Raw genomic sequence first — 24,661 nt, 5'->3', positions numbered from 1 at the left:
TTAACCTCCCCCACATATATGATTAAATAACAATGCGTCCCTTCTTTCAAACTTTCAAAGAAAGGAGGAGGGGTTATTCACATTTCATTTGATGGTCAGAGGCGAATTGAAAGCTAAGCAGTGGGAATTCTAAAGATTCCCCGGGATACCATTGTTTCTGGTACAGAAGTTCCTATAAAAATGGGAAATGTCCTACCTTTGAGTGCGTTTGGCATAGTTTAGTGGTGTAAAGGACATGACTGAAGTTATCTCACGCCTTGTTGACAGTCGTAATGTGGAAGTTCGATTTTTGAGATATGGAATTGAACTCTTTGTAGGTACAGTATACAAGCAGCTCTTGTTTTCTGGCCTAATGGGACACATCCCGCGATTTACCTTTTTCACAAAACTCTATGGGCAGGACGATGAGGATTCTCAAAGTTGAGGTTCAACTTTTTTTTTTAGTTAACGACGTAGTGTAGCCCCCGGCCATAGTCCAATGGTACAAATGACAAGAGTGAGGTTATCTCATACCTCACTGACAATCGCAGTGTGAGGATTCGATTCCCGAGACATGAAATTGAACTCCTTGTAGGCGTAGTGTATAGACAATTCTTGTTTCCTGATCTGTTGAGGCACATCCTACAATATACCTCTCTCACAAGATCGAGACGGTGGGCCCTCAAAATTGCCTTCAACCTTTTATTATTACTATTATTATTATTATTTTTTAGATAACGACGCAGTATAACAAATGTTCACAAGCCGTACGCTCAATAAAGTGAGGGAGGGAAAATAAAGGCGCGTCTTTTATCCCACATTTCGATGATTGATTCCAGTTGGATTTGTAGTGAAGCCAACTAGGTTTCTTTAATCCAATTCCTCCTCATGATTACTTCTCTTTGATAAATTTTGGTTGCTTCTTTTGTTCTATTATAAAAAAAAATCTTATTTAGCAAAGAAAGGGACAGAATTTACTGTCTCATTTTGTTGATTCCATCACAGCTTGCCAAATCATTAACTGGGTTGCTGTTTGTTCGGCATGATTGTCCTTCCTCCAGTTGTTCACCATATCAAGCAAGGTTTTTGATGGGATTTTTATACCGTCAATGAGGGAATAACTTAGTCACATGCTGTGTGAAAAATTGGAGATCCTTTTTCCCCTTGCAGAATTTACTGTTCTACTGGACACTGACAGATTTTGATTCCCTGTGCAATTTCTGTTGGAGGTTTCCTTCTTGATGGCTCTTTTTGGTTGAAATTGTGAGCCTTTGAGCTCAAGAGCAGGTAGTTTAACTTGGTGGGCTCTCTCATGGAGGGTTTTTCTTGAAATTCTGCATATTTTTTATGACCTTTTCTAAGATGTGTGGGTTTACTTTGAAGCTCTGGGACCTGTATCTCAAGATATTTAAGTGGGTTTTAGTTCGGATGTCTTCAAATTGCAAGAACTGTAGCGCAAATGGCAAGTTGTGTTCCTCCATAAAGCAAAAAAAGGCTTGGGAATCATTTCACAGAACAGCAGATGGTAGGAAATGGAAGAGAGTTGTAGTCTTTTTATGGCTTATGGTTGCTGTGGGTGGGTTCTTTTGGGTCTTGACTAGCTCGAATGGTGGTAATTCCAAGTGGAGAAAGAAGATTTCAGTTTCAAGTGATTTTAAAGCTAAAGTCTTGCTGGAATATTGCAATGTGAGCAAGGAAGAGTTTCATGCTTTAGATGCTTTATTCACCGAAAGAGATCGGGTATGTAGTCAATTGCTTCAAAAATCAGAGTTTTGATCTTAATTGGCATGGATGCTCTCTATTTTTGCTTTTAATTCAACAAGTTCTGAAGTATATGCTTTAGATGATTACTTATTTGTCTTAATCTGTCGAGAAATTCTTGAATCGTTGATGAGCAAGGGCGATTATGGTAAAAATTTGACATTAAGCGTGTGTTCTAATACTGAAAATAGGAAACTGTGAATCCAAATGTTCTGAACAACTGTAATTTGTTTGTCTAAATTAAATTTCGATGATTGAAACTTCTGTGAGAAAAAAATTTCTTAGCATTCTTCACATCTTGTAGCAACATGGGCCAAATATTAGAAATAAGTGTAATACACTGCAGAAATTTGATATGTAAAACTGGAAATAGTGTTTTCACCCTTTCGGTCTACAAATAGGTGACGGGAAACTACCAACTCTGTTTTGAGCTCTATACTATCTAAGTAGGGCAATATAAAATGAAAGTGCCACAATGAGTTTATTTATATGATAGTGCTACGGTGAGTTCAATGGTAGTTTTCATAAATATCTAGTCTCGATGATAGATTGTTATTTGAACGTGGTATATTTCTGATGTAGAGCACTAAACAGAGAGAGAAGAGAAAGAGGAATTAGGAAAGAAATTTTTACTTATATTGAATATATAAAAAGGGAAAAATCAGTTTTTTGATTACTTAAAAATGCTAGGCCTATTTACAATGTAAAATTCTTTAGAAGAATAGAAATTACCCAAATAGGAATATTTCTTAAGAGCTAAAATAGTACAAAACATAAGTTAACAATCTCACTCTTTTTGTTTAAAAAAAAAAAACCGAGAGTGGCAATGTATGCAAAAACAAATAAGGCTATAGCACGTACCAACCAAGACTTCGAAACTTCTTTTCTGTCATTCTAACATCATAGATCTTATTATTTGATAAGGAATATACTATGGCCTTGTTTGACCCACATTTAAAAAAAAAAAATTCTTAAACAATGATTTGACTTCATTTCAACCACATATTCTTCAATAAAATAATATTACACCTATATCCAAAAATTTTCTTTATTTTTTAACCATACATTTTCCATCAATATATTATTCAAAAATGCATTTTAAGAAAAATAATGTGGCTCAAACAAGGGCTAAATCTCAAGATGATGAAACGATATAATGATCCTCTTAAGCATTCACAACAGTTGGCTTTAGGTGTGTAGAAGGAGCTCGATGGACTAGAATGTAGGGCAATCCAGTAGAAACAAATAAGGGAGTATCAAAGCTTGAATTTGGCCTGCAGAAAAAATAAATCCACCATCGGAAACACTGCCTGTAGTTATCCGTGATACAAGTCCAACTAATAAGAAGTCTAGGAAATGGATGAAGTGGTTTGAAATTTTTTAGTTATGTTTCTGGGTAATGCCAAGGAGAAGTATGAACCATAACAAAATCGTCCCTTTTAAATTCTCTATGACTGTGATCTATGTTAGTAACAAACTTATGATTCTCATTACTCGAGCAAATATTTACCTCAGCATGTAGATCATAAGTGGGAACAACAAAGCGACTGGAATTGAAGCAAAAAGATAGTAACTGTCAAGTAAGTGCATAGATAAATTGTGACTATCAAGCAAGTGCTGAGATAAATATTTGACATTAAACTTGCTTGATAATTACTATCTTTTTGCCTCAATCCAAGTCAGCTTTGTTGATTTACCAATTTTGGTAAGCAAACTACATTGGAGGTAAGACAAATCCCAGTTGCCTAGCATCTCATGAGCCAAACACCTAAGAAAATCCCCAAGACTACAGTAACAACCTCTATTTGACCATCTAAGTGAGGGTGGAAAGAACTGAACATTTTAAAGTGGGGGTTTTGTAACAATTTCCAAAGTTCCGAAGTAACTAACAAAGTTGACATTCTGGGTCATATGTAATGGTGTAGGACAAACTGTAGAAGTTGACACTTTCTTTAGAAAACGACTTACCTAGATGGAAGGCATCAACAGTTTAGGAATATGGAATTAAGCTAGTCATTTTAGAAAATTTGCTCACGACCATTAAAATTGAATCATGATTCCTTACAAATTTAGGCAACCTTTGGATAATGTCAATGTTAAGATCATGCTTAGGGTTGCATGGGAAACATGGAGTGCTTTTATTTCACTCTTACTCAAGATACAGGGATATAATACAAGCAACATCTCTTTTGAAGGTGGGCTAATGAAACATATCTTCCATTGATGCTATGATCCTATTCCTACTAAAATGCCCAACAAGCCTATCTCTGTAAATTCAAGTGGAAATTCATCCTCAAATTACTCCGAGTTGTGCAATATGAATTCCCATGCTGAATTTTATCAATGTGAAGTACTTTTTATTTTTATTTTTATTTTTATAGATAATCAAATATTTTATTAATCACGGATAATATACAGACAGTGTATTATCAATTAATACAAGAAAGAAACAACTTAAAATTAGACAACTCGTCTATACGAGTAGTAGCCACAGCATTAGACCAAGTGTATAATATCATATAAAACAATTTTTTAATCTGCTCTCATCAAAACAACGGTTTCTCTCCCTCCACACACACACCAGACAATGCATCCTGGAATAAGGTTCTTGACAAGCGTGCTATACTTGTTACGAAATTTTCTCCTCCATGCTTTCAATACATCTCCATATGCCGCAAAAACACTCAATCCATGTGTTGAGAAGCCAAAATATTGTTCTACAGGGATCAAGCACCTTCACAATAAAGAAACAAGTGGTCAATCGTCTCCCCATTTTGCCTACACATATAGAACCATTCCATAACATAAAACCCCCTTATTTGAAGGTTATCTGCCGTTAACACCTGTCCCCTCACAACCGTCCATAGTAAAAATTCCACTCGAGGGGTAGTTTACATTTCTATACCATCTTCCAAGGGAATAATTTCTCCACAAGTCCCACTAAGGATCCAAAGTGCTAACAGAGAAGATATTATCCCATGCCAACCTCCACCTACTACAATCACCCTCTTCAATCTTGATATGCACCTCATACAAAGAGGTTAAAAGCAACGCATAATCATCTAACTTCCAGTCCTACAAATCTCTCCTAAAAACAATGTTCCAACTGAGATTCCCGTTATGTATATGTAAGACTTCATTTATCATAGCAAATAGCCTCAAAGCAACACGATATAGAGAAAGAAACTCTACTCTTAACGGTCAATTTCCACACCAACAATCTTCCCAAAATTTGATAGAAATGCCATTCCCCACCACATACCTCAATCTATCCCAAAAGTCTCTCCACCCTCATCGGATATACCTCCACAAACTCATCCCATAAGAACCACGATCCACAGCTGAGCACCATCCCTTCTTCATAATACCATATTTCGCCTCTATAATTCCTCTCCAAAAGCTCTCACTCTCTACATCGAATCGCCATAACTATTTATCCAGCAAAGCCTTATTAAACAATACAAGACTCCTCAATTCGAGGCCCCCTCGTCCTAAGGGGAGAACAAATTGCACCCAAATTAACCAAGTGAAGTTTTATCTCCTGTCCTAACCCTCCCCATAGAAATTCCCGTTGAATTCTCTCTAATCTTTTTGCCACTGAGACGGGAATAGGAAACGGTGACAAGAAATAAGTAGGGAGATCGATAGGGTGGACTTAATGAGGATAAGATGTCCTTCCTTTGAGAGGTACATACGCTTTCATCCCGCTAATCTCCTCTCCACCCTTTCCACAATCCTATTCCAGATTTGTATACTTTTAAAACGTGCTCCTAAGGGAAGACCAGTTGTATGATATAGGTAGTTGTGCAACCCTACAACCCAATATGGCCTCCAACTCCTCCACGTCATCAACATCTCACACTGTAATGGTCTCAGATTTTCCCAAATTTATCTTTAAATCAGATACAACTTCAAAGCATAGGAGCAGACGACGTACATTTCTAAATTGCTTAATATGTGCATCACAAATGATCAACATGTCGTCCGCAAATAACAAGTGAGATACCCGCACTTGGTCAACCATAAAGCCCCTTAACACACTCTCATTCACAGTCTTCTTAAGCATCCTATTGAACGCCTCCATAACAATAACAAATAGAAATGGAGACAAAGGGTCCCCTTGCCTTAAACTTCCGCTGCTCCGAAAATAACCCTCTGGAGTGCTGTTCACCAAAACTGAAAAGGAGACCGTTGGGATATACAATTTGACATTAACAATTGAACCATTGTAATTTCATCCTTAAGATACTCAAGAGTTGGGGAGTAGAATTTGCTAATTATGCACGTTAAACCCTATGAGCTTCATTTCTAGGAAAATGAGCGTGCTTGTTATTACTGTTGTACCACATAAAGTCGACCTAATGAAGATATGCTTCAGGAGCAATGACAAAGCTATTGCCACAGATTGAAGGAGGAGAAAAGAAAAATACATAGAGAGATCGAATAAATCTCATGAGCAAGTCTACCATCAGATTATGATGCTTCTAATCTGAGTCTCCTTATTTCCTCACTTATCTTTTCTTAGTTATTTTTAGCTTATTTTTTAGGGTATTGATGAACGACAAGGAAAGGGTAGCGTTGTTTATCACGGCATCTACATTGAGGTTCCATTTTCTGGAAGGTATTTTTAGGAGCTTTTTGGCAAATTATATATTAGTTCAGTGGGCATTGAAATAAGATTAAATTGTTGTCCATCATTATTTATTATTTTAAAATATTGATGTTTTTTTAAATGTAAATCAAATTAGTGAGAATTATTCTATACAAAAACAAAGTTGAAATTTTAAAAAGTTAATAGCAATTGAATATGTTTGTTGTTTTGTGACGTAGCAATGAGTCAGTAAACTTATTCCTAAATGAATTGTTAAAATTCATAGGTAATTAGTAAGTACCTCTAGAATAGCGACGGAGCACGCTGTCACTAGGAATCAAAATTCCTGTTGCTAAATAGAAATGCGAAACTTCACTGCTGTTATACGTTGATATGGTTCATTTAATTCTTTGGCAAGTAAAGCCAGTAAGTATGGGAATTTGATGCCAATTGCAAGAATCCAAGTGTCGGTGCCAGCAGTGATTCAAGACACGTAGTGGATCACTGGATAACTTCCAACAAATCTTGGTGAAGGAACCTGACTCTGGCAGTTTGTGGGTTGTATTGGGAGTGGAGGGAGGGTATTGGTGGTTTCTGGTGAGTGTCTTGTGAAGCACTGATGGTCAGTCGCTAGGGCTGGGTGGTATGTATCTGATACAAATGCAGCTTGATGGATCCCACATGGAGAGTGTCTGATGTGATTGAGGCTGTGAAGATTGAGTGGATTGAGTTGGACAGCTGATGGATCAGACAGATAGTAATGCTATGGAGCTGAAAAAATGGGGTTGGGCTGGTAGAATGGTTGACTGATGGTTTGGATTGAGAAGAAAAATATCTTACAGTGAGAGATAAATTGGTTTGAACTGCTATAGTTTTGTGAACTGGGCAGACGGTACCAGAATGTAGGACAGGGTCATATGTTACCTTGATTTTAGTTCTAAACAATGTAATTGAGGGAAGCAACAAACCTCTTTCTAGTATTCCCAAAGCATTTTCAATTATTTTCCTTTCTTATGGTCCTTTAGTTGTTGGGGGGGGGATCTATTTTTTGATGAATTCACTTTTTTATCATGGGCATAATCAACCTCTGTGATAGCTGATGTGGCTTGTAGCCCCTCTCTGGTGCTCATTTCATTAATTGTATATACACATATATTTGTTTTCAAGGACTTGTATGACTGTTCCAACTCTTGGTGGATCAATTTGATGGATTAGTCATCAATCTGAGATCTGTTATGCAGTTATTATTTGTTGACACAATACATCAAAACAGACATGAAACATTGTTTTTCCTTCAGAGAAACAGCTGTCATGTCCTCTGTATTTATCACAAGTTAACAGTTAAATTCTACTACTTGAAGGGAAAAACATAATACCCTTTTATTGGGGCGCAATATACATGTTAAATAATCTGCAGGCCTCTCAATCATGTTAAACAAAAGCACTGAAATATAATACTTTCATCAGTTAAAACTTGTGTATAATCTTGCAATCCCAGTGTATTCATTAGGTAATGAATCACAAATTTTTAACTCCCTTCCTTCCCAAGAAGAAACCACCAGAGGAAAAAAGAGAAACAGAAAAGTATTAATTATATGCATGCTTGTTGATCTTATAGATTACCCTGGATTTATCCCAATAGGAGGGTGGCTACTATCAAGGATTCTGCAATCTTTGAATGATTTAGGACAAGAAAAAGAATTAGATGGTTTCAGGGGACCAACAAGAACTTCTGTGAATTCGTCATTAGTCACCTGGCCTTTCATATTCTCTCTTCTGGAGTTATTTTATCATTTTGTATACATTAAACAAGATTGTAAAAAATAATTCATCTTCAGCCTTTCACATCTTATTTCTGCCAAATGTGCATTTTCTGTCATGATTGACTCTACTGACAGAATATCTCGCTACCTACAGACAACTATTTCTTGCTATTGCTCGACCCACTGAAGGAAGTTCTTTGATGTGCACTGATCTTATATGTCAGTTTATTTATTTATTTATTGTTTGGGGTAATTTTTTCTTGCTATCCTTCTCGCAGGTTGCTTCTTTGGCATACTGCAGAGAATCAGGCTTTGAAATGCCTACAAATTGTAACATCACGTGTGGCCTCAAGATCCATAGTTCTCAGATGTTAGAGAAGTGGCATAAAATGGTAGCCAAAAATGTAGAATCCAATGCCCATTGTCCAACTAGAGATGAGAGCATTTTAACATTTTTTGGCCTACCATTTTCAAAAGACAAGACTGTGTCATTCATTCCACAGTTGGGGTTTTTATCAATCTCATCTAATGTTCTCTTTTGCAGAAAGGTGGGATCTTCTCCAATCATCAATTAATCTTGGTCCATATATGCATTTGACATTTGTAAGGATCATTTATTCCTAGTTGGTCAAGTGCACTTCTTAGTTACATTTTAAAGCTAACATTAGCTACTGACTGCTAGAAATGCTTAAATTAATATTAATAGCTTGGATCAATGGTGTGAGGAGCTTTTTCTTCATATATCATCCATCCCTTTAAAATGATTTTGTCTTTTCAACTGGGTTCTGTAGAAATTCTATAGATGCATTTTAATTTATTCTTGTACCATATTTAGTTTTTTCCATAATTCAGTAGACTGTAATTTGGTAAATTCCATCTCTCCTTATTTAGGAAGTTTCTTTCTTTTCCCCCTTACCCATTTGTATTATAAATTGAGAGGTTGTATACATTGAAAGACATACAAGAAATACAAACAATTATTCTTGTGTTTATGGTATCTGAGCTTTGGACATAATGACGGAAGTCCCCGTCAACAATAAAAGTTCAATGCCGTCTGAGTCCTCTTACAACGAGGCAGAAATCAATTCTGCAATTGGCTCGATTGGTGGAGAGAATGCTTCGTTCCAACTCATAGTGGAGAAGTTGAATGGAAGAAATTTCAGGGAATGGGCTCAATCTATTAAACTGGTAATCAATGGTAAGGGAAAGCGTGGTTACATGACCAGAGAAACTAAGAAGCCAACTGATGCTGCCCTTATGTAAAAATGGAAATTCGAGAACTCAATGGTCATGGCTTGGCTAGTGAATTCAATGATGCCGTTCATAGGAAAAACGTACCCCTTCTTGTCGATTGCTAAAGATGTATGGGAAGCTGTCAAGAAAATGTACTCAGACTCAGAAAATTCTTCCCAAATTTTTGAAATTAAAACACGGTTGTGGCAAACTAAATAGGGGGAGAGGGACGTTACCTATTACTATTTGGAAATGACCTCTTTTTGGCGGGGGCTTGATCTCAGTAGCGAAGAAGAGTGGAATGCCCAGGAGATAGTGTCAAGTACAAGAAGAAGCTTGAAAATGAACGTGTATGAGTTCTCGTTGGCGTCAATCGGGAGCTTGACGATGTGAGGGGGAGAATTATGGGTTGCCGTCCATTGCCCTCTACATGCGAAGTGCTCGCCGAGGTGAGGAGGGAGGAAAGTCGCCGGAAAGTGATGATGAAGACGGAGACTAACGGCAATGTGGGGATGTCAGGTGGATTTGGAGCTTCTGGGTATGAAACTAGGTCTTCAACAAATGGGCTAAAGTCATCTTCAATAACAGGATATGGCCATGTACTATTAGGCCAGACTTTTATAAAGTTTGGCCTCCTGCTGGATTGGGCAACTTTGGAGCTGTTGAATCTTCTAAATTCAGACTTGCTAGATTTGGGCTTGGATTTACAAATTCATCAAAAGGGGCTATGCATGGGAAGGGCCAAAAACACCAAAAGGGACGGCTTTGGTGTGAACACTATTGTAAACCGGGACATAAAGAGGATACTTGTTGGGACATATATGGGAAGCCCACGGATTGAAAACCGAGGCAAAATGTTAAATACCGTGGCTACCAAGTCTCGGCCGATCAAATAGGGAACTCCAAAGAAACAAAAGGTGAAGCATTCAGCAGTGAGCAATTAGAACAGCTCTACCAAATTTTTTCAAACCTTCAAACTCCAAATCATCCTTTCACATACAATCCTTCGAGCTCATTAGCCTATAAAGGTAGTTTGCTAAAAGCCTTAAATATCTTCTCAAAATTTAAAACTCCTTGGATTATTGACTTAGGTGCTTCTGATCACATGACGGATTCTTACCACCTATTTTCTTCATACTCACCTTATGCCGGCAATATCAAAGTTAAGTTAAGTTTGCAGACAGATCCCACTCATCCGTCGCAGGAAAAGGAAGTATTCGTATCTCTGAGTTTATAACTCTAAAATCTGTTCTTCATGTCTCGAACTTGTGTTGCTATCTATTATATGTCTGTCAATTAACTATAGAGTCCAATTGCTCGGCTAAATTTTCTCAATCTCACAGTATATTTTAGGTCTATCATCGGGAAAGACGATTGACAGTGCTAAAAAATGTGAGACGCTTTATTACTTTGGCGAGGCCAAAGTAATTCTTATGTCTGTCTCTAAGGATAGCGATATTATATTGTGGCATTATAGAATGACTCATCCCAACTTTCAATACTTAAAACATATTTCCTTTCTTTTTTTCGAATAAAACATCTGTTGACTTTCAATGTGAAATTTGTGAACTTGCAAAACATCAACGCACTACTTTTCCTAAATCCATATACAAATCATCGAAACCATTCACTATAATTCACAGCAATCTATGGGGCTTTTCATAGGTCCCTAACGGACTCATACCAAATGGTTTGTCACTTTTATAGATGATTATACTCGGGTTTGTTGTACTAAAAGAAAAAATTGATGTCCGTTCGATATTCATTAACTTTCATTAGATGATCCAAACATAATTCCAAAAACAAATTCAAATCTTACGAACGGATAATGGTACTGAATATTTAATTCCACTCTGTGGGACTATTTACAAATGCATGGGATAATCCATCAAAGTTCGTGTGCTAACACCCCACAACAAAATGGGATTGCCGATAAAAAAACAGACACTTTCTTGACGTTACTCGTACCTTAATGTTCATCACAAATATGTTAAAAATATTCTGGGGAGATGCTATCTTAATATCTACCTATCTTATCAATCGAATGCCTAGCCGTACTCTTTCCTTCGAATCACCTATTCAATGACTTCATAATTTTTTCCCTAATTCTCGTTTTAACTTGAACATACCCCTCAAAGTGTTCAGTTCTACTGCCTTTTTCATATTGATTCCCATCATCGAAGCAAACTTGATCCTTGTGCAATTAAGTCGTCCCCTTTAGATATGCACCTACTCAAAAGGGCTCTAAATGTTATGATCCCGTAACCAAGAAAACATTTGTTAGTCTTGATGTTACATTCTTCGAGAAAACACCTTACTTCAAAAAAAAACCTTCCTTCAGGGGAGAATTTGAGTGAAGATCAGTTCCTAGACTTCGATATCTCTGTCGAGCCCACCAAAATCACTAAATCTAGAATACCACCCCGTTCTACTATGTCATGTATGGAGGAAAATTTGAACTTATGGGGAGATATAGATGAACAAAATAGCAGGGAGGCATTGGTTTACTCAAGGAGGCCAAAATCGAAGGAGGATCCCACATTCGAAGCACCAAGAGAAAATTGGAACCGATGATAGCTCTAGATGTTCATAAGTCTCATGAGTTTGAACCTACAGTTATAGACCTACCTATTGTTCTTAGAAAACAACCTCGATCATGTAGTGTCCAACCTATTGCAAAATTCATATCTTATAGTGCTCTATCTACAAGATTTCGTACTTTTACATCTAACCTCGATAGTAAAGAAATTCCAAGGAGTATTCAGGAAGCCCTAAAAGCTCCCAAATGGAGGGAAGCAATAATGGAGGAAATGCGGGCCTTAGAAAAAATGACACATGGGAGTTGATGGATTTATCGAGAGGGAAGTAATCCGTAGGTTGCAAATGGGTCTTTAATGTGAAGTATAAATTTGATGAATCGGTTGAACGATATAAAGCTCGTCTGGGTGCAAAAGAATATACCCAAACCTATAGTATTGACTGCACATAGATGTTTGCACCAGTGGCAAAGTTATATACAATTCGGGTCCTATTGTCTCTAGCCGCTAACTTGGATTGGCCTCTTTAACAACTGGACATAAAAAATGCATTTCTCAATGGGGGAAATAGAGGAAGAGGTTTTCATGTCTTTACCAAAGGATTTTGTAAAAGAATAAGGAAGATAGTCTGTGAACTTAAGAAATCAATGTATAATATGACCTCAAATAATCACCGAGAGCATGGTTCGATAGATTTGCAAATGTGGTGAAAGACCAATGTCATCGACAAGGACAATCAGATCACGCTATGTTCTTCAAACAATCGGAAAATGGGAAGAAGACAATTCTAGTTGTATACGTGGATGATATTATTCAAACGGGAGACAACACAATTGAGATGGAAAGACTTAAGAAAAATCTAACAACTGAATTTGAAGTGAAAGGCATGGGATAAATGAGATACTTCTTAGGAATGGAGGTAGCAAGATAAAAAAAGGGTATTAGCGTGTCACAAAGAAAATATATCTATGACCTCCTCATTGAAACAGGCATGCTTGGTTACAGGTCATGCAACACACCTATTGATACAGGGAGGAGAACGAGGGTGGAAATTCAGTTGAGATAGATAGATACCAAAGACTAGTCGGAAAATTGATATACCTATCTCATACTAGACCAAACATTGCTTTTGTAGCGAGCGTGGTGATTCAACATATGCACTCACCAAAGGAGACCCATATGGAAGCGATATACAGAATTTTCCGATATTTTAAAGGCTCACCTAGAAAAGGGTTATTCTTCAAGAAGAGTGAGAACAAGAAAGTAGAAATATTCACGGATGCGAATTGGGTAGGCTCCACAGAAGATAGGAGATCGACCATTGGTTACTGCACTTTCATATAAGGAAACTTAGTAACTTGTAGAAGTAAAAAACAGAATGTAGTAGCAAGAAATAGTGTAGAAGCTGAATTTATAGCAGTTGCCCAATGAATATGTGAAGGATTACGGCTAAAGAAACTCTTGGAAGAACTACAACTCACAATAAAACTTCCAATCAAGATTTACTGCAATAACAAAGCAGCCATCAATATTTCTCTTAATCTGGTACAACATGATTGAATTAAATACATTGAAGTAGATAGACTTCATCAAAGAAAAGGTTGAAGACGGGGTTATTTGCATGACATATGTTTCTACAAAAGAACAAACTGCAAACATGTTTACCAAAGGGGTACCTCAACAAAGTTTTGAAGACTTTTTTGCAAGTTGGATATGGTTAATATTTATCATCCAAGTTGAAGGGGAGTGTAGAAATCCTTTAAAATGCATTTTAATTTATTCTTGTACCATATTTAGTTTTTTTTTTTCCATAATTTGGTAAATTCCATCTCTCCTTAATTAGGAGATTTCTTTCCTTTCTTCCTTACCCACTTGTACTATAAATTGAGAGGTTGTATAAATTGAAATACATACAAGAAATACAAACAATTATTCTTGTGTTCAGGTTCAAACGATATAAAGAACCATAAGTTAATCGGATTTCTTACTGGTTTTGGATGAATTGATGTTATATTGTCAATGTTAAATCATCTATTACTAGAAAATGACTTCTGTGTTAGATACTGCATGTGGGGGTGGATTCTCATCATATGCAATCTATTCCTCTTCGAATTGCATTTCCTTGGTTGATCTATATCATTAGCTGTATAGTTCTATTCATCATATTTTGAGATGGATATAGAAAATTTACTTTGATTCTGGCTATGGCTTCCTGCAGAATGAATTGCAAATGACAGAATTTCATGATCATACCACATATAATTGTGATAGCATTTCATTTGGTCTTGTGAAAATATGCTTGTGGATTCTTGTCGGATTGATAATAAGCTTCAACGTGCCTAAGGTATATGAAAAGTTTTCGAGTCAAAAGCATGAAATTATCCAGGAAGCACCATGTGCTCAACAAACTCAGCTGCTACAGCAGTCCCAAAGTTCATCCAGAAGTACTGGGAAGTGGAGGAAAAAAATGTTCATTGTATTTGTCTTAGCTGGTGTTGTTTTTTCCATTTGGTTATTTTTGTACTTGCGTGAAGATATAGTCTTGAGAAGGAAGGAAACACTGGGTAGTATGTGTGATGAACGTGCTCGGATGCTCCAGGACCAATTTAATGTAAGCATGAACCATGTTCATGCATTGGCGCTTCTTGTTTCCACATTTCACCACGGAAAGCAGCCTTCAGCTATAGATCAGGTAATGCACACCTTTTACCTTTCACGTATAACATGATCTTCAAGTCTATGCTTACCAAAAATGGAAGTAAAAACCAGTTTCATGAAAAACTTACATGCACTAAGCTGATTAATCTGTGTACTTATTGTTGTCATACGATAAGCCTGGCCGATGTTTTGGATTCTGCAGAAAACTTTTGAAGACTATACAGAGAGAACAGCTTTTGAGAGACCACTTACTAGTGGTGTTGCTTATGCTTTAAGAGTTCGTCACTTGGAGAGGGAAAAATTTGAGCAGCAGCAGGGATGGGCAATTAAGAAAATGGAAACAGAGGATCAAACTTTAGCTCAAGATTGTAACTTAGAGAACTTTAGCACTTCACCAGTCCAAGAAGAATATGCACCTGTCATTTTCTCCCAGAAAACTGTATCTCATATTGTCTCTATTGATATGATGTCTGGAAAGGTCCATGCTTTACAACTTTCTTAAACTTAAAGTTAACTTTGAATTACTAGTTTAGAGACTTCACTCCCCTAGATTTGTTAGCACCATGACTAATACCAGCATGAAAATATTAACTTATAGTGCAAAGCTTCAAGGAGGTAAAATCAGTAATTCTTAAAGAAATGTTTATTCTACTGAATTCATATTCTTCTGTGCATCCGTTAGTCATTTTGATTTGTACAGCAAATAAGAAAAAGAAAAAGAGTCCAGTTTAGCCTGAGGCTGAGGGGATGTGAAATAAATAATTCTTAAAGAAAATTGAGGCATTTTCAGATAAGAGGTTTCACCTGAATTCTTGTTCAGAGAATGATTGTCTGTCTTGAGTTTGAATCTTTAGAGGTCACTGATAACTCAATTGGTTGTTGCCAAACCCTGAACCACCGTGAAGTTTTACCCTTAACTAGTGCATAAAAGCATTTTCAGATAAGAGGTTTCACCTGAATTCTTGTTCAGAGAATGATTGTCTGTCTTGAGTTTGAATCTTTAGAGGTCACTGAACCACCGTGAAGTTTTACCCTTAACTAGTGCATAAATAAACCTCAGAGTTAGTGGGACATTTTTGAAGTTGTTTTGCATAGAAATATATGGAAATTTATGTTGTAATATACCAGCGAATTGGAATATAATTTTTAGTCCAGCATGATTTAAAGCTAAAACTTGTCCACATGCATTTTAAGTCTTATCATTTTTCTCTTCTAGGAAGACCGAGAGAACATCTTGAGGGCTAGAGCTTCTGGAAAGGGAGTCCTAACATCACCTTTCAAGCTATTGAAATCCAATCATCTGGGTGTTGTACTTACTTTTGCCGTGTACAACACTCATCTTCCTCCCGATGCTATGCCTGAGCAACGCATTAATGCTACTGTGGGGTAACGAAATACTCAGTTTTTGATATAGTATATGGAGTGAAGTATTGTTCTTTATGATTTTCTTTGTGTTTTCTGCTTCTCGATTGTTAATTTCTGTTTGTTTCTGTGATGATTGCTGCTCCATAAAAGGTATCTAGGTGCTTCCTATGATGTTCCATCACTAGTTGCAAAGCTTCTACATCAGCTTGCTAGCAAACAGACTATTGTAGTAAATGTTTATGATACAACTAACAAGTTGGCACCAATTAAGATGTATGGAACTGACGAGATCGCCACTGGGTTACTGCATATTAGTAACCTTGATTTTGGCGATCCAACGAGGAAGCATGAGATGCATTGCAGGTTAGATATTTGTTGTGTTTGAAGTTTATATAGATGAAAACTGAGAAATCTCACATTTATCTGACTTTTTTAGCAAGTCATATGCTTCCAAGTAAATTTAATTTTTCTTTCGGTCACAGGTTCAAACATAAACCTCCTCCACCCTGGCAAGCGATAACAGCATCTGTTGGAGTACTGGTTATCACTTTACTTCTTGGTCATATCTTCCATGCTGCCATTAATCGAATAGCCAAAGTGGAACGTGGCTATCGAGAGATGATGGAGCTCAAACATCTTGCAGAGGCTGCTGATGTAGCGAAATCTCAGGTCCATTTTGGATGAATCTCTTTTATTTAGTTATTCCGAGGATTTTGATCGTTTATTGTCTTCATTTGAATCTTTAGTTCCTTTTCCATCTCTCTTTAACATATTATTCTCTCTGTAGTTCCTGGCGACAGTTTCACATGAAATCAGGACTCCAATGAATGGAGTTTTAGGTAATATTCGGATTTTAATTTTCACTCATTTGCCACAATGGGGACCTGCAGGTGTGGGAGGTTCTATATTTTCTGCTTTTGTCATCAAATTAACCAAAATTTACACTGCAATACAGGTATGCTACAAATGCTTATAGATACAAATCTGGATGCCAGACAACTGGATTATGCACAGACTGCTCATGCTAGTGGAAAAGATCTGATATCATTAATCAACAAGGTTTTGGATCAGGCCAAGATTGAATCAGGCAGGCTTGAGTTAGAGGCTGTCCCTTTTGATCTGCGAGCTGTTCTTGACAAGGTCCTCTTACTTTTTTCTGGAATATCTCAGGAACAGGGATTAGAGGTATAAAGTCAAATTCCTTACAACTCTCTTTTTTCCTTTTTTTTGCTGCCGTCGTCATAATAATGGCTTTACCTAATATTTCTTGCTTCTTTGTTTTTTGTTCTTTTGGGGGAGAGAAGTTGGCTGTTTATGTATCTGATCAGGTACCAGAAGTGGTCATTGGAGATCAGGAACGTTTTGGGCAGATAATTACTAATCTTGTTGGGAATTCAATAAAGGTTGGTTTAGAACCTGACCTTTTGTTTATTAAGTTTTTCGCTTGGCTTTATAAGTTCATGGGCAGAAAAGGTGTATACCTAAGTATCATTATTTGCAATTTCATTTATAAAAGAGGCAAATTATAGTTCAGTAAGTTAGACTCTCTCTCTCTCGATCTCTTGAGCCGAGTTTATCCTGTAGAACTTCATATGAGAGAAAGAAAGAGAAGTTATTGAACATAAATGGGTCCTCGACAACAGCATGGGACACCGTGGTTGTGCCTCCTATAAAATTCTTTTCTGTTTACGGTGGCAAGTTTTTATGGTTTAGTAGAGGTTATAATCCTTCATTTTGGTTTCAAATAAGAGATGGGCCAAATTTACCTAATGGCTCTCTCCTCGATGGGAGCACTTGCTTCCCTGAAATCTGTCCTCTATCTTGACTCCTTTATAGTCAGAATACTGATTTACCCACCCAGTGTGAAAATTTTTCTCATGTTTATTTAATTTCCCTTTTCAGCTAAGTTATTATAATTTTCGAAAAAACCTCGTAAAATCATAAGCATGAAAGAAAGAAAAGGCATAAAAAGGTGTCACACATCAATGTGGTGCCACTTTGTGTAGTTGTGCTTATTGTTCACCATGGTACATAATGAAGGTGTTTTCTACGCTTTTCTTCTTCCTTTTATAACAGTAGTTCTCCAGGCGAAGGCCCCACACCTCGCCCTTTTATTAGTGTGTGTGTGTGTGTGTGTGTGTGTGTGTGTGTAATAAGCATGAAAGAAAGAAAAGGCATAAAAAGGTGTCACACATCAATGTGGTGCCACTTTGTGTAGTTGTGCTTATTGTTCACCTTGGTACATAATGAAGGTGTTTTCTACGCTTTTCTTCTTCCTTTTATAACAGTAGTTCTCCAGGCGAAGGCCCCACACCTCGCCCTTTTATTAGTGTGTGTGTGTGTATTTACTTTGTGTTGTCCATGGACAACCGGTGTGCTGAAATGGTTGTTTGTGTGCGCGTACATGTGTGCTTGCGCATTTTCTGGGGATGTTTTTGACATCTCTGTTGTTTCTGTGCATTTATTAAAGTGGGCTTCGTAAATAGGCACACGACAACTTGTACAATGTAAGAAAGGGCATAAATTTGTCATATAGTGGCTTTAGTTTTGACACTTTAATGTGGTTTCAGATGTTGGGAAGGGGTGGAGGGTTTTGGTTGCCCTTAAGCAGGGTGAATGTGGATGTGAAGAACGATTAGCACCTAAGTGTCTGCCTCTGTGGTGTGAGTTTCAGCTGTTTGGCAATGGAGCATGGCAATTACAACTGCAAGATAAATTTTCACCCTAGAAGAGTGGGAGAAATGGGGAAGTAATAAAATTATGTATTTTATCAATTGTTCAGCCCGTTATACCATACATTTCAAGTTGACTTCATCACAAGTATATTAAGGCTTGAGTGATTATTTAGTTGCAATCTCTGAAATTTAGGAGAAAATCCTTGTTGATGAGCAGATAGGTTTAGTTGGAATTAGGTCCTAGTTGTAATGTATATATCCTTGAAATCTCTGGCTCTTTATGACTAATTCCAAAGCTCTTTCAGCATGGATATTTTACTTGTTTTCTGGAAGATAAATTATCATCTTGTATTTTTTTAATGGATCTTCTGTTTATATGCAGTTCACCCAAGACAAGGGGCACATATTTGTCTCTGTACATTTAGCAAATGAAGTGATGCTTCCCCTTGACATGAGGGATGAAGTTCTAAGACAAAGCTTAACAATTGTCCGAGTTGGATCAAATGCTTCTTATAATACATTAAGTGGGTTTCGGGCAGTTGATAGATGGAGAAGTTGCGAAAACTTCAAAATTTTCAGTGGCATACCAGAGGAAACTGAAAAAATCAAATTGTTAGTGACTGTTGAAGATACTGGTGCAGGGATACCTCTGGAAGCACAAAGCCGGATTTTTACTCCTTTTATGCAGGCTGACAGTTCAACATCACGAAAATATGGTGGAACAGGCATAGGACTGAGCATCAGCAAGCGTTTGGTGGAGCTTATGGATGGAGAAATTGGTTTTGTGAGCGAACTTAATATAGGGAGTACCTTCTCATTTACTGTAACCTTAACAAAAGCAGAAGCCAATTATTTGGAATCAATGCGGCTGCAATGTGATCAAGCTGTTCCAGAATTTCGAGGATTAAAAGCATTGGTTGTTGATGAAAGAAGAGTAAGAGCATGGGTCACGGGATACCATCTTAAGAGACTGGGAATATCTGTGGACATAACTTTCAGCATGGAATCTGCATACTCTTATCTTTCCTGCTATTCCAAGTCCAGGTAAACTCATTTCTATATGCAATGTAGGATGCCAAAAACAATAAACTATACTATCCCCCCTTCCTAATAAAGCCTTTTAGGATATATTCATGTGTAACCCTTGCCGCATGGGTTAGATTATGTCCTGCCTGATTGGATTTTTTTACATAAATTCAGAAGAAATGGTATTTCCTATTGCTATCTCTTAATCAAGAAAAAAAAATGACGAAGTGAATGATATGATTATCATTTTTTATACAAGAAATATGGAAATTAAATAATTTGCTTTTCCCCTCAGATGTTCGGACTCTTCGAAATGGTCGGAGTATTTATGTCGGACACGGCATGACACGACATGGGTATGGGTATGGATATATGTCGGATCCTCCAAGCTTTGACCGGACATTTCGCCCTTTTTTTTTTCCCCACTCTTTATACCTAGCGCCGCTTTTGAGAGGGTGGAGAAAGTTACGGCATTAGGTTTTTCCTTCTTCTTTCTTTCTTTTTCCTTTTCCCCTCTTTATATCGGTGATTTAGGGTTTTGTTTATATAATATGAAAATGGGTTTCATATAGTGCTTCTTAGTGCTACACTAAGTTCAAATTGCAATCAAATTCCTCATTTTTTATTTTATATAACATTTAATAATTAATTTCCCATAAAATTCTATTTTATTCGTCTTAACCCCTTATTTAATACTCATTTTCTTCTTTGTGAACAATTGATTTTGGTCTATTCAAAATGCACATATTGGATTAGTAAAAAAATCGAAGTTTGAAAGACGTTCCCACTTACCTGTGTCCAAAATTTAGACTATTTTTATCCATGTCCCTGTATTCTACATTATAGAAAATAAAAGATCCGACGCTTAAATATGTAGCCGTGCCCGATACCCATACCGGAGTCCGAGCATCATAGCTTTTCCCTGCTAACGACTAGAAATTTACAGAGCCTTAATAGGCAGATGTGCCAAGGTTTTGTTTTAGTAGATATTCTTATTTCTGCTACAATAATTATGTTCAACTTCTATAATGATAAGTCTGCACTTCAGTAACATGAGTGCCATAATTCTTACAAATTCCAGGAAGAAAAACATAACTTTATGACATGCTTAAATTGTAGAAAAGTTGGAACCATGGTATTGTGCTTTGACCTTGTTTTTGCTAATTGCTCTTAGTTATTCTGTATACAGTGTGTTGGAGAATTTAGCTATGGTTCTTATTGACCAAGACAGTTGGGATAAAGATATTTGCTTTCGATTCCATAACCTGCTAAAGACGATCAAACAAAATGGCTCCATAAATAATTCAGGGATCCCTCTGAAAATATTCTTGTTAGCAACCTGCACAAGCTCTTCAGAAAGGAAAGAGCTGAAATTGGACAGGCTAGTGGATAATGTGATAACAAAACCTTTAAGGTTAAGTGCATTGGCATTCACCTTCCAAGAAGCTACTGGATTTGGAAAGACGGAGCATAATACAAGGGCTAAATCATCAACGCTAAGAACTCTACTCAGAGCTAAACAAATTTTGGTGGTGGATGATACTTCTGTGAACAGAAGAGTGGCAGAAGGTGCTCTGAAAAAATATGGAGCAGTTGTTACCTGTGTGGAGGGGGGAAAGGTAGCTGTTGGGTTGCTTAAGCCTCCCCACAAGTTTGATGCTTGTTTTATGGATCTCCAAATGCCCGGAATGGATGGGTAATAAGCTTTCCTGTTTCTTAGCCATCATATTTCCTAATGATACGTAATTTTATGTGCAATACTCGTGAACCCAAGGATTATTTTGAAATTTAAATTTGTAGATAGTTGCACATCTTGTCTGGGTCTTAGGTTTAGACACCTTGCATGCACTAATATTGTGAAGCAGTTCTAGTAGAAATGCCAGACTTGTAGAAATTTCCTTAGACAGTGCTTTGTTATTGTCTAGACTGTGCTTCATTGGTATCAGCTGAAACAGTTTTGAATTTGATCTTGGCATGTGATGATTGTGCTCTTGAATCTATATGCTCCTACTTATTTCCCAACCAAACTGGTTTTGGAATTGTTCCTACTGATTTCATCAGTAAGGAACAAATAATATTTTTTTAATATAATTGATCTTTATCTTGCAGGTTTGAAGCTACTCGAGAGATCCGCAGTCTTGAGAGTGAATATAATGAAAAAATTGATTCTGGTGAAGTATCAGTTGATATGTCTGAAAATTTGGTTCATTGGCACACACCTATATTAGCGATGACAGCAGATGTGATTCAGGCAACAAATGAAGAATGCATGAAGTGTGGGATGGATGACTATGTATCTAAACCATTTGATGAAGGGCAGCTTTATTCAGCTGTTGCACGCTTCTTTGGGACTGAATGATTTAGATTTGCTGATTTGGCTTATAATGGGAGGCCAAGGTTTGAAGTTAATTGCCAGCTGATTAAGGGCCTAGTCAGACTGACATCAGTGACTTCCCTCTCTGCTACTCGACTCTGCCATACTTGTCAGAATCGAATCCTTGCTCATTTCACATGGTAATTTTCCACTCGTGCTCTGAGGCTTTGAAATTTCTTGTGTGTCATGCATTCTTAGAGTGCTTTCCTCTCTCCGATTGAATATTCAGCGTGCCTTACTAACAACATTCTGATGGGGTTTCTATATATATATATATTTTTTTTTTTTTTTTTAATAACCCAAGTAAAAGAGTACAGAGTACAAATGATGCGAACCCACATAGCAATAGTAGCTACGAACCCCACGCAAGATTGATTCAATCAAGAAAGCCAAGAATCAATGTTTAAAGTTTGATCCAAAAATATTGAATCAAAGAACCCGACAATATGTTACACCCCTTGATCACAAAACTCAAGAATCTCAAATTGTATGTATGAATAATTGATCACAAAATAGATCTTGATAAGTTCGAAATTTTTTTCAATGAAGAACAAGATTGAAAACAAAATATACTCACAAATAATCTCAAATTGTATGTATGAATAATTGATCACAAAATAGATCTTGATAAGTTCGAAATTTTTTTCAATGAAGAACAAGATTGAAAACAAAATATACTCACAAATAATCTCAAATTGTATGTATGAATAATTGTTCTATAATGAAAATATCGAGTTCTATATATAAGGAACTCATGTAAACCTAGTTAAAATGAAATCAAATTCTAAAAATTACAAAGGATACCAAAAATATAGAGTTTTAACTAAATGAGGAAATTTCGTAAACCTAGTTAAAACTAAATCAAATTCTAAAGATTTCGAAAGATATCAAAAATATAGAGTTTTAACTAAATTAGGAGATTTTGCGAATTTTGAGAAATTTCGCGTAAAATTTGATCTATGTGGTCGTATAGTTATATTGGTTGCAGTTGTATAGAACTCTTCAATTTTTCGATTGGATTTTTTGCCTGGTTACATGTGGTCGCATGTAGTTTTGCACTATGCGATCACATAGGACCTCGTTTCAGCTCATCCGTCTATTGTTTGAACTAAGTTGATCCATCGTGTTTCTTCTCCCAAGTCCAACACGAGTCTTGTTTCTTTGCTTGCCATGATCATTGTTTCGTCCACCATGGTTTGAGCGAGTAGTCTCATTGCTTTTTTAATCCTCTTCGCTCGTGACCTAGTCATAGGCCATTCTTCAACGATCAATGGATCCTTGCCCGGACTTGCTTTTGTGCCATGGATCACATCAACAGACTTAGAAAGGGGTAGGCCTAACCTCCAGATAAAAGGTAGAACTTCCCTGCCCAAAAACTACTAGAAGACTAAAATAAAGTAAAAATTTTATCTCGTGTGACTTCATCCTAGCTCGGGATTTCATGTGTTTTGTGATATACTTTCATTGTTTCGTCCACCATGGTTTGAGCGAGTAGTCTCATTGCTTTTTTAATCCTCTTCGCTCGTGACCTAGTCATAGGCCATTCTTCAACGATCAATGGATCCTTGCCCGGACTTGCTTTTGTGCCATGGATCACATCAACAGACTTAGAAAGGGGTAGGCCTAACCTCCAGATAAAAGAGATAAAAGGTAGAACTTCCCTGCCCAAAAACTACTAGAAGACTAAAATAAAGTAAAAATTTTATCTCGTGTGACTTCATCCTAGCTCGGGATTTCATGTGTTTTGTGATATACTCGAAAGAGTTTTTGCCTGTATCAAGTTAAGTTTGTTCTACTTAATGAACAATACTGAAAATGTTTAGGTCATGGTTTCTTCTATTTTATTTCCCTGAAGATTTAGCAAATATATGATTACAAAATATGATATGTGACATAATGGTTTCTGAAATTTATGACCGTGCTTCCCTATATATCATTTCCTTGAGAAGTCTTTGAGGTATGTATATAAGTGAGGCTTTAATCTTGCAGAAGGGATCAACTTCTAAGATTGACTAGCTCCATATGAAATGATATACTTACCACATAGTAGGTAAGCAATACAAGGCAGAGTAGAAATAGCTGGAAAAGTAGCTATGTTGCAAAATGCGGAAATTATAATTCTCCTTCCAAAATGAAAAACTGTTGTTTTTCTTGCTTCGAAATGTTAAATAAAATACTCCAGTCAACGAAGTCATCTTCTGTAATATTCATACTTATAATTTATATTTCCAGGAATGGAGGCTGACATAGACTTAACATAATGCATGGAGCACTTTAGGAGTGCAGTGAGAGATGGTATGATTAATTCTGCGGCAATAAAACGAAATGATATACTTACCACATAGTAGGTAAGCAATACAAGGCAGAGTAGAAATAGCTGGAAAAGTAGCTATGTTGCAAAATGCGGAAATTATAATTCTCCTTCCAAAATGAAAAACTGTTGTTTTTCTTGCTTCGAAATGTTAAATAAAATACTCCAGTCAACGAAGTCATCTTCTGTAATATTCATACTTATAATTTATATTTCCAGGAATGGACGCTGACATAGACTTAACATAATGCATGGAGCACTTTAGGAGTGCAGTGAGAGATGGTATGATTAATTCTGCGGCAATAAAACAAGAGGAATATCTGCCAACTTCATATGGTCTATCCCTGTTTTCAGGTCATATTTATTGTACAGCGCTACTTCGTGGAAG

At 36.8% G+C, this 24,661-nt stretch overlaps 1 protein-coding gene across 7 annotated transcripts; it reads left to right on the top strand.

Moving 5' to 3' along the window:
- The first annotated feature begins 767 nt into the window (after positions 1-767).
- On the top strand, positions 768-24,661 carry LOC111372363 (histidine kinase 2-like). 7 transcript variants are annotated; one of them, XM_022994669.1, is made up of 15 exons: positions 783-1,266; positions 1,363-1,719; positions 8,373-8,642; positions 14,083-14,556; positions 14,725-15,000; positions 15,739-15,908; positions 16,038-16,250; positions 16,370-16,556; positions 16,675-16,726; positions 16,843-17,072; positions 17,192-17,290; positions 18,945-19,606; positions 20,778-21,284; positions 21,698-22,102; positions 24,195-24,301. In XM_022994669.1, the coding sequence occupies exons 2-14, from the start codon at positions 1,408-1,410 to the stop codon at positions 21,945-21,947; spliced, it is 3,702 nt and encodes a 1,233-aa protein (XP_022850437.1). In that variant the 5' UTR covers positions 783-1,266; positions 1,363-1,407; the 3' UTR covers positions 21,948-22,102; positions 24,195-24,301. The 7 variants fall into 7 exon arrangements, with proteins under 7 accessions (XP_022850441.1, XP_022850439.1, XP_022850436.1 ...); XM_022994668.1 differs by lacking the exon at positions 24,195-24,301 and adding an exon at positions 24,493-24,661 and having other exon boundaries at positions 782-1,719; XM_022994667.1 differs by having other exon boundaries at positions 783-1,719.

Source organism: Olea europaea, chromosome 23, assembly GCF_002742605.1.
Source record: "Olea europaea var. sylvestris chromosome 23, O_europaea_v1, whole genome shotgun sequence".
NCBI lineage: Eukaryota > Viridiplantae > Streptophyta > Magnoliopsida > Lamiales > Oleaceae > Olea > Olea europaea.
This window is presented reverse-complemented; position numbering and strand designations above follow the sequence as displayed.